Genomic DNA, 10,927 nt, shown 5'->3' with positions numbered 1-10,927 from the left:
AGACCCATGAATTCTTTTATTTTAGGATGTCACCCTCTAAAAAAACGCTCTCACAAACACCAAAAGATGTTTATTGCAACATTAATCACAATGGAGGGGGGAAAATCCTTGGGAATAACCTAAATTTCTATCAATAAGGGAATGTTTAAATACTTTATAGTGCATTCAGATTTTGTAACCTCCATGGTATATTGGCACATGGTTGAATGAAAAAAAGGAAATTGCAGATCAATATGTAGACAATGTTCTTATTTATGTAAATATAATATTAATGATGACAATCTGCTCTAAANATTCCTATCAATAAGGGGATGTTTAAATACTTTATAGTGCATTCAGATTTTGTAACCTCCATGGTATATTGGCACATGGTTGAATGAAAAAAAGGAAATTGCAGATCAATATGTAGACAATGTTCTTATTTATGTAAATATAATATTAATGATGACAATCTGCTCTAAAGATGAAATTGGTTATAACATGGTCCTGCTGCCTTAGGATTGATAAGAGAAGGGGAAAAAGAGAGTGACAAAAGGGAGAGAAAATGAAAAAGGGAGGAGAAGGTGATAGAAAAGATAAGACAGAGAACTTCACATTTTAAATTGTATATTATGAGAGGAAGAGAAGAGTGTGGGTTCTGTAACTAGATTGCCTAGGTTCATAGGCGGCCTCTGTACTTTCTAGTTGGGTAATTATCAGCAAGTTACCTCACCTCTCTGAGCCTCAGTTTTTTCATCTGTAACACAGGGTTAATAGTACCTATCTTTTAGGGTCCTTACATGGCTAAATTAATTCATGTAAAGCACTTAATGAAGGGTCTGGTGCATTGTAAGCACTCAGTCAAAAGTAGCTGTTATTTTATTTGGACCAGGCACTGTGCTATGTACATGATATTACCAAATTGTTACCACAACCGGGGATCTAGTCTGCGGAAGCTGACTGTTAGAGCTCATAAGCACAACACTGTATTCTAGGTCTGACTCCAGAGCCCTCCCAACTTGTGCTACAGTCACTTCTGGGTTCTATTGCCCTCCTTTTATAGCTGAGGAGATCTATATTCAGAGATAGATCAAGATACCCCAGCTCTAGGTGGATGGTCTGATTCCAAAGCCCAAATGAGCTAATTTTGCTGTCCTGGAGAGAAAAGAAAATAGGGAAGAGCCAGAGCTGGGGGAGGGGGTACACTAGAGGGAGGGGCTACTTTGGGTTTTATCTCTAGCAAGGAAGGGACTGAGATACCTTTGGGGCCAATGCAGGGCCAGGCCAGCAGAAGGCAGGGTGGGTGGGGCTGAGTCAGAGGAGAAGGGATAAATGCCAGGTCCTAACCCACAGTACCCACCCGTCGTTCGTTCGTCCTCAGTGCAGGGCAACAGGTAAGAGCTGCTTTCAGCCTGGCACCCTCTCTCTGGTCTGCCAGCTGGTCTCTCAGGGCTGTACACACTGACTCTCTGGTCTGAGTAGATCTGACTTTTTCCTTTGTTTGTTTCTCAGAATCTGTCTCTTTTCATTTTCTTTTATCTCCCATGTCTCTTTCTGTCTTTCCTCATTTTCAGCTTTCTTCTCTCTTTTTCCCTTCATTACTTTCCTTTGTTAGTTTTCAAGATTATTCATTTCATTTCATCATTCTCTGACACTCTTGCTTTCTCTTATTTTTCCCTCCTCTGAGTTCTATCTTTTTCTCTAAATTTCTTTCTCTTCCCCCTTTTTGTCTCTTTCCTTGGCTCTGTATTTCTGTCTCTGCATTTCTGTCTCCTCTTCCTCTCTATCAAGAACGATGGCTTCATATTTCTTTCTGCAATTCCCCATTCCTCTCTCCCTTTGACTCCCTCTACCTGCTGGACTGACAGCAGAGCTCAGTGGGTCAGAGCCCATGGGGAGCCTAGGGATGCGGAGAAGAGCTAGGGAGGGAAACTAAGAGGATATGGGGGTGATGGGAATGATGAATTGGGTAAGGAGAGATTTGGGGGAATTGAGAGATGAATAATTAGCAGAAATAAGTGAAGACAGTGGAAGAGGAATGTAGTGTCACTATACAAAAAGTAAACAGATTTCTATTCTCATCCTAATTCGCTGTGAGACCCTAGACAAGTCATTCACCCTCTGAAAAAAAGGCTTAGCCTGTAATTTCCACCACCCTTTCTAGTTTTGATGCTGTGATCTTCTAAATTTTCCTGTTTCTAAGAATTTCTGATTCTCTGATTCCAGTTATCTAAAGTTCTATATGATTCTTCTGTGGTGGGAAAGTGGTACTAAGAAGAGAAGTAAGGCCTGATGTTTCCAACTCCTGAAGAGAAATTACCACTTCTCCTCCAGACCTAATTGACTTTTGCAAAGCAGGCCACAAAAGGGGTGGGGTGTGGGGACAAGGAATGCTGCAATGAGTGTTTTCTGGCTCTCTGCTGGGGTAGAGTTGCAGTTGGACCTTTTGAGCTCTGGGAATACAGATTGGGTGCTGACACGAGAGAGGATTTTAAAGTCATAGGAAAAACCTTTCAGTAATGATCTGTTATTTGGTCTGAAATTTCACCATCATCTCTTTGGTTAAAAGTATTGTTTTAAGAAGATGCCTGGCAAGCATTACCACATGGTAGGTGCATAAGTTATTAAATGGTAGAGTAAATTAATATCCAACAGTACCTGAAATTCCACTGTAGTTACAGATCTGTTCCTTTGGTAAGGCATTGGTGACAAATGGCATATGACCTGGAAAGAGGCCTATGTTAGTGCAGCAGAGGAGATAAATGTCTAGAGTCAGGCCCTCAGTCAAGAAAAAAAGGTAGTAACATTTGAATCACAGATCCATAATGATTAAGTTAGGAATCTCTGGAAACAGATTGCCTAGGTTCAAATCCTGCTTCTCCTATGTACTAGCTTTCTGATCTAGACAAGTTACTTAATCTTTTTGGGATTCAGTTTCCCTATCATCACAGGGTTGACATGAGAACAGGGCCTGGCACAGAGGGCTCTGTGAGTGTTTGACTATCAGAACTAGGTGGGATCTATGAAATTATCTAGCCCAATGTCAGTGGAGAAACCAAAGCCCAGAGAGGGGAATTACAGAGCCCAAGTTCACACAATAAATTGTACAGGATTGGGACAAGAATCAGTCTCTAGCTTCCCAAACCCAGCCTGGTATATTCATGTGACTTCCCTTGGCGTACCTTCATTTCTTCTACATGGGAAATGGAGAAAATAAAAATAATAAAGTCTATCAATTAAATATAATAACTAACACTTTTCACTTTTACTCTGGGATAGTTACTCTGCTAAATGCTTTATATGGATTATCTTACTGAATCTTCGCAACATTCCTGTGATGCAGATTGTCTTTGTTATTACCAATATTTTCCAGATATAAGATGTATAGCAGGGAAGTGACTTTTCTAAGGTCCCAAAGCTAGTGAATGGTGGAGCCAGGATTCAAACTCAAGTAGTTTGGCTCTAGAGCCTATGCTCTTTATACCCTAAATTGACTAAAATGCTTCCTTGATTCAATTTTACTCACTCTAGTCTCTTGGTGGGTAATGAGATGGAATAGAAACAGAGCCCATGGTAACTAGACTACAAGGTCGTGGGTATAATGATGGCCAGGCAGAGTGAGGCAGAGCAAATTTCAGGAAAGGAATAATAGAACAAGAGAAATGAGAACAGAAGTTTGAAAGAACTTGAGAATTCAACGAATGCCAAGAAATGGTCTATATTTTCCCAGGACCCTGAGCATATCATGGCCAAAAGCCCCCTAGTAATGACGTGTGTTTAATTTCTTCTGTTTTTATATACAGGAGGTAGGCCTTCTCCACCATCCCAAGGCAGGACTGGACTTTGCCTCCAATATTGGGGGCTTTCCTTCCCACTACATACCCCAATGTTGTTGGCATTATTGTTGCCAGGATTGATGTTGGGGGAGTTTACAGGAGCCTGGAGCCTTGTCATCTGCCTTGCCTGCACTTCTGGGCTATCCACTTCTTACCACCAATAGCCAGGGCCAGCTCTAGCCAGATGCTCAGACGTGATTCCAGAAAGGGGATCCTCTTCTCTCCCACGCCCTGGTCTCAGCTTGGGGAGCAGTCAGACCCCAATGGCGATAAACTCTGGCAGCTTTATCTGTGGTCTACAGGCTCAGCCCCAAGTGCTTTAGCTTTCACAAGCAGGCAGGGGAAGGAAAACACATATCTCCAGATATGAGGTACGCACTGGATCCAATTCCTTACCTACCATGTGAAGTGGCCATAATTACCTCATATTTGACAGCTGATGAAGGCCAAGATCCAGAGAGGGGAAGTAATTTGTACAAGAACATCCAACAATGAAATTGGAGAGCTGGAATTTTAATAAGAAAAGCTAACATTTATTGAAGATTTACTATGTGCCAAACACTACCCTAAAGGCTTAACTTGGATTGTTTCATTTAGTCCCTCCAACAACCCTTCTGTCGTTTCCAATTTCAGGGCCCACATGCCTTGGCCCCACATACCAACCCAGGCTGCTGTGACAGCCCATGAGAAGGGGAGAGGTTGTTCTGGGATGGAACAAGAAAAAAGAGGTTGTTTTGTGAGGTAGGGGGAGGGTGCTTATTCTATGAGATCAGGAAGGGAGGGAGATGAAGGAGGTTGCCATATGAGGACAGGGCCATGAGCTGAACTGTCCCTCACAACATAAGGCTGAGAGTGCTAGTAGATTCTACTCAGTAACTTTCTTCACAGTGTCAGGGCTTTAGTCTTCCCACATTCTCCCATGTCTCTCCCATTGTACTGTCCCTTATCTTGTCTCACTTTTTGACTCTGTCTTTCCAATTTGCCCTTTTTCTTTACATCTATCTCTCCTTCTTGCTCTCTCTAGCTGTCTTTCTCTTGGTGTCTCTCAGCTCTCACTCCTCTTAACCCTCATCCCCCCACTTTAGTCACCTCTCTGTCTCTATCCTTTGATCTTGTCATTTTTCTCTACTCTCTTCTCTCTGTCCTTTGGTCTCTCTCTCTCATCTCCCTCAATTAGGGCCACGATTCTCTTCTCCAAACTCACTTAGCCTTTTGCAATTTCTGGAAGCATTTTTTTATCTTTGTGTCTGACTGACTCTCTACCCCTGATGGATTCTCTCCACTCCTGCTCTCACTTCTATGAATCTTTGTATAATCCTCTAGACTCATTGATCTCTCCTCATGTCCCTTTCGTGTCCCTTGGTCTGTCTGTCTCTGCCTTTATCCCTGTGTGCGCTATCCCCACCTCCTTTTTCTTTTTTCATTTTCTCTTTCTCTCAATCTGTTTTCATCTCCACCCTGTTCCCTTTCCCTCTACCTTTGATCTCTTTTTCTCCCTCAATTTCTGTTCTTTTAACTCTACCACCACCACCACATCTTTGTTCTCTCTCTACTTTCCTCTTTTTATCTTTCCTACATTTTCTTTTCTTCTAGTTTTTCTCCTAGTCCCTTCTTCTTCCTCAATTTCAGACTCTGTTCATTCATCAATTTACCCCAAAATTCAACAAATATTTATTGAGTGCCTATGTGTCATTTGCTTTCTCTTTTTCTGATCTCTCTGCCCCCTTTCTCTTCTCTGTCTTGGCCTCTGCCTGTTTCACTAACCCATAGACTATGTCTTTGTGCCTTGTTTTCCAGCCCCACTGGGACTTGCTTTCACCTCTTCCTAGATCTGTGCTTATCCAAGAGACAGGAGCAAATTCAAAGACAGCATAATACCAGGCTGGTGGCACATAGTCTGTAGGACCTAGGGCCTACCCTTCCTTCCTGTTCCCTTGATTTCCTTAAACTGATACATTTGACCTCAAGCTCCTTCTCCCTCTCCGGCTGATCCTGCTTAGGAAACACCCTGGGCCAAGCCTCAGGAGCTCTGCTCAATGACATATGTTTGCATTAGCAGGCTGAATCTTCACTTGGCTAAGACCAACATTCTTAGAAAGATTCTTGGCCTTAAGTATTGATCAAAGGGTTAGTGGGTTGGCAGTTCTCATCCTGCCACACAAAAACACATTTCAGTGATCCTCATCATCACAGAGGTAGTCAGTGCCAGAGTGAGTCAGAATCCAGGCTTTCTGACCTCCAGTTAGCACTCTTTCCTTCACCTCTTTGCCCAGTAGTCAGTTTCTTATTTCTTCCTCTATGATGTTTTATTGGTACATGTTAACATTGGGAAAGAAGTTCTTTCCCTGGAAGGGCAATAAGAGCATCTCAGAGGCAGCAAGTTTTGGGTGGGAAGCTGAAGATGAGGATCAAAGACCTGGCTTTTGGCCAGGCCCTCATGATGGAATCTCATCTCTTCCATATCTTCTGCAGGACTTCGGGCTCAAGATGGTGACTGCAGCCATGCTGCTACAGTGCTGCCCAGTGCTTGCCCGGGGCCCCACAAGCCTCCTAGGCAAGGTGGTTAAGACTCATCAGTTCCTGTTTGGTGTTGGACACTGTCCCATCCTGGCTACCCAAGGACCAAACTGTTCTCAAATCCACCTTAAGGCAACAAAGGCTGGAGGAGGTAAGAAGAGGCTGCTAGCAAAAGGGGAGAATGTTACTGTCCTGGGGTAAAAGTTCCAAGTCATACTGGCCATCTTTGCCTAATAATTAGGAGGGTTCATGTGAAAAGTGTCAAGATAGCATGAACTGGCCCCAAAATATACCCAGGATCTGTCTTCTGCCAGGTCCTCTAGAAAGGGTCTCATTCTCGGCCAGGCGCAGTGGCTCACGCCTGTAATCCCAGCACTTTGGGAGGCCGAGGTGGGTGGATCACGAGGTCAGGAGTTCAAGACCACTCTAGCCAAGATGGTGAAACCCCGTATCTACTAAAATAAAAAAATTAGCCGGGCGTGGTGGTGGGTGCCTGTAATCCCAGCTGCTTGGGAGGCTGAGGCAGAGAATTGCTTGAACCCAGGAGGCGGAGGTTGCAGTGAGCCAAGATCGCACCACTGTACTCCAGCCTGGGCCACAGAGCGAGAATCTGTCATAAAANCTCACGCCTGTAATCCCAGCACTTTGGGAGGCCGAGGTGGGTGGATCACGAGGTCAGGAGTTCAAGACCACTCTAGCCAAGATGGTGAAACCCCGTATCTACTAAAAATAAAAAAATTAGCCGGGCGTGGTGGTGGGTGCCTGTAATCCCAGCTGCTTGGGAGGCTGAGGCAGAGAATTGCTTGAACCCAGGAGGCGGAGGTTGCAGTGAGCCAAGATCGCACCACTGTACTCCAGCCTGGGCCACAGAGCGAGAATCTGTCATAAAAAAAAAAAAAAAAAAAAAAAAAAAAAAAAAGGAGGGGAGAGGAGAGGAGAGGAGAGGAGAGGAGAGGGAAAAGAAAAGAAAAATTATCACTGTCGTGTCCCTCACACACTATACTCCAGACATGCTGAAACTACTTAAAATTGCCTAAATCAACTACTGTGTCAAGAGTTTGTGCCTTTGCTCCTGTCAGATTACCCTCTCCTAGACCCCATACTGGAGAATCTCATACTTCTCATTTGACACTAAGCTTTGACACTAATCATCTCCTCTGCAAAGCCTGCTTAGACCTCCAAGCTGTCTAATTCCAATTCTGGCTCATTTCCCCTCCCTCTTCTCGACTTCAGTAGCCCCTTTACTTCCTCTATTCCAGCACTGTTCACAATGTGTCTTCAGTGTATGCCATTCTCACCAGCTTAGGAGCTCCCCTAGCACAGGGACCAGACTCATCTATCTCTGTGTCTCTATGATAGCCTGAGATAGAGCTTTGGGGTACATTAGATCTAAGTAATTATTGTTGAGCTGAACTTATGACTAGAAATGCACCCCAAATTACTCTCTTACCTTTGCATAGATTCTCCATCTTGGGCCAAGGGCCACTGTCCCTTCATGCTGTCGGAACTCCAGGATGGGAAGAGCAAGATTGTGCAGAAGGCAGCCCCAGAAGTGCAGGAGGATGTGAAGGCTTTCAAGACAGGTTGGAGTCAAGTTCCACCTTATGCAACCTTTACTCCTAATGCTTGAACCCACTACATCACAGTCCTGAGCTAGGCTAATACAAAAGCAGCCAGTACACATCCCATGATAAGAAGTCCATTCTTTCCAGGGGAGCCACGGTAGGCAACAGTTTAGGCTGTATGCTGAAGCACACAATTCCTGACAAACGCACATGTACAGGCTCCTGAAACTTTTAGTCATTATTCTAAGATGAGCCCTCTAGAATTTTGACTCTTCTTTTTCAGGTGGCTAAATTGATCCCAACAGGCTGGGGTCCCACATTTCAGCAAGACCACTCTATGAGAATATGGATTTGCATGAAAGAGAAAGAGCTGGGAGTAGGTACCTCCTTTAACTAGGGTGCAGATCCCCAGGTCAGCTTAATTAGTGCAGACCACCCAAGATAATCACCCTTGAGGTATGGCCACACTGTTGGCATCTTTCATAGGCCCCTTTGGAATATCATTAAGGACAAAAACTTCAAAATTGAAATTTAATGATGTTTAGAAAAGAAGAATAAGGTACATTATCCTGCATCTACTTTCTAAATGCAGGACCCAGGGTGGCTGCCCCAGTTACCTCACCCAAGGGAAAATCCTAGTGGAGAGAAGTATGATTCACCTTATAGAAGGTTTCCTAACAATGTAATAGTCTCCATTCAGGTAGATAAATAGAAGCTCACCTTGGAGAAGATTTCTTCTCGCTGCAGAAGGCGTCCTTACCTTATAAACTTGAATTTTCATGTTGCGTTGAGCTTAAAGAGGACAACACGTGCTTTCTTTTTCCCCCATTCTCTTCATGGCCAATGAATCTCACATTCCATCTCAGATCTGCCTAGCTCCCTGGTCTCAGCCAGCCTAAGGAAGTCATTTTCCAGTCCCCAGGAGCAGAAGCAGATCTCTGGGAAAGTCACACACCTGATTCAGAACAATATGCCTGGTGAGTTTGCTGAGGTGGAAATAAAGGGGATCAGAATAGGGAAGGCATTCTGAAAGGGCCTCTGTCATAGTAGGGGAAACAGCACAGAAGGGCCTTGGAACCAAAGGAAATTTGAGTTTAAAATTTAATGCTGACACTTGCTGGATCTAGGTGTTTTGGCAAGTAAGACACTTTCCTTCCGTGGCATTTAGTACCTACCTCAATAGGTTACCATGAGAAGAAAATAAAATTACATTTATGGAAGTGTTTCTAATGAGGCTTCATTAAATATTAGGCTTACTCTCATTATTTCTTCTCCATGCTTCCCTCAAAAACTCTCACCCTTCATAGAGCACCTTTTCCCCATTCTTATATGTGTTTATATTCATTTTCATAATGACATTTGCATTATTTTCTAATATAAAAGGAATATGATTCATGGTAAAATATTTTTCAACATATACAGGAAAGTATAAGGAGGGAAATTTAAGTCATGCAGAGTTCCACCACTAAGTTTTTGCTGTATTTTCTCCCTGATATTTTTCTATGGCTACACACACACACACACGCAAACACACACACACACACACACACCCTCTGCTCTCTTCACCACACCCACGCTTTTGTTAGAAGTGTGATCTTATTTTACCTGGAGTTTGTTATGCTGTTTTGTTCACTTAAAAATATGTCATGGGTATAGTATGGATTCAATATCATTCAGTTAATCAAGCATCTACAATTTAAGTTGTTGTTTCCAATTTTTTGTATTCTCTCAGTTTAGATTGAAGGTTGGTTTTACATATATACAAATGTACTCAAAGAAAATGTAGAGTATTACCTTTTTCAATTTTTATTTTTACCTAATAATATCTTGCTATATATTTTGCTCTGTGCCTTTTATTTCACTCAACAATATACTGTAGACATGCTTCCATTTGAACACATATGTATCTACCCTACTTTTCAATGCTTCCAAATATTTTGTAGCATAGATATAATAGAGATTATTTGGCTACTCCTCTATTCGGTTGCTTCCAGTTTTTTCTATTACAAACAGTAGTGCAATAAACATCCTTGAATGTATCTCCTTGTGCACACAGGCAAGTGTTTCTCCAGGATAGACAATCAGAGGTGGAAATTATTGGGATGTAAGGGTGTGTACATTTTTTATATTAATAGATATTGCCAATTAGCCCTCCAACATGGCTGTACCAGTTAACAAGGAGGGTATCCATAGTCTCATACCCTTACCAGCACTTGATATTATCAAACTTTAAATCTTTATCAATTGATAGGTGAAATTTTGTTTTCCCAGTTTTATTTTTCCTTATTAATAATCTTTTTCTACATTTATTCTATGCCCATTTTTCTACTGGGTTGAAATTTTTCATGTTAATTTTTCAGAGATTATATAATAAATTCTGAGTATCAATCATTTGTCTGTCAATTATGCTGCAAATATTTCTCTAGATATGTCAGTATGTGCATTTTAAAAACTTTTGATACTTATTTCCAAACATCTCTGCAGCAAGAATGTTGCCAATTTGCACCTCGAGCAGCCATATAAATTGCTGTCTGCAACATGATTTCTGTCTCATGTAAAGAGTTCTAGAGTTTAACAAGCCCTTTGGCAAACATTATTTCAATTTATCCTAGAAATAATGTTACCCCATCTTGTAGTGGTAATGGTTAAAGAAGTGGGCTCTGAGTTACTTACTTGATGAACACTACTTGCTGCATGACCCTCGTCAAGTTACCTAACACTTAATGCCCCAGTTCCCTCATCTGTAAAATGGAGATACTAATAGAAATGTCCTTGGAGCATTGTTGTAAGGAATAAATTAAATATTTATAAAGTTCCTAGGAAAGAACTTACATGTATTAGGCATTCATTAAATGTTAGCTATAATAATATAATTGAATATTAGCTATCTTTATTGGTATTATTATGACTACTAATACTATAGCAGTAATAATACTACTATTACCATGTGCCATTTATTAGTTTGAATATATTACATGTTGTTGGTTGTCAGATGCTCACAATTCTCCAAGGAAAGTATTATTAGCCTCA

The 10,927-nt window shown here is 41.9% G+C and overlaps 1 protein-coding gene across 1 annotated transcript in view; it reads left to right on the top strand.

Annotated features, from left to right (window-relative positions):
- Positions 1-1,249: 1,249 nt before the first annotated feature.
- The window catches only part of ALAS2 (5'-aminolevulinate synthase 2), a 26,937-nt gene continuing 17,259 nt past the window's right edge, over positions 1,250-10,927 (top strand). Inside the window, 4 exon segments of the mRNA XM_017889717.1 lie at positions 1,250-1,373; positions 6,288-6,483; positions 7,793-7,915; positions 8,764-8,874. Of these exon segments, the coding sequence (XP_017745206.1) occupies positions 6,303-6,483; positions 7,793-7,915; positions 8,764-8,874 (415 nt within the window). The 5' untranslated portion in view covers positions 1,250-1,373; positions 6,288-6,302.

Source organism: Rhinopithecus bieti, unplaced genomic scaffold (genome assembly GCF_001698545.2).
Source record: "Rhinopithecus bieti isolate Rb0 unplaced genomic scaffold, ASM169854v2 scaffold_19905, whole genome shotgun sequence".
In the NCBI taxonomy this organism is placed as follows: domain Eukaryota; kingdom Metazoa; phylum Chordata; class Mammalia; order Primates; family Cercopithecidae; genus Rhinopithecus; species Rhinopithecus bieti.
The sequence above is the reverse complement of the archived record's forward strand: the minus strand, read 5'-3'. Positions and strand labels throughout refer to the sequence as shown.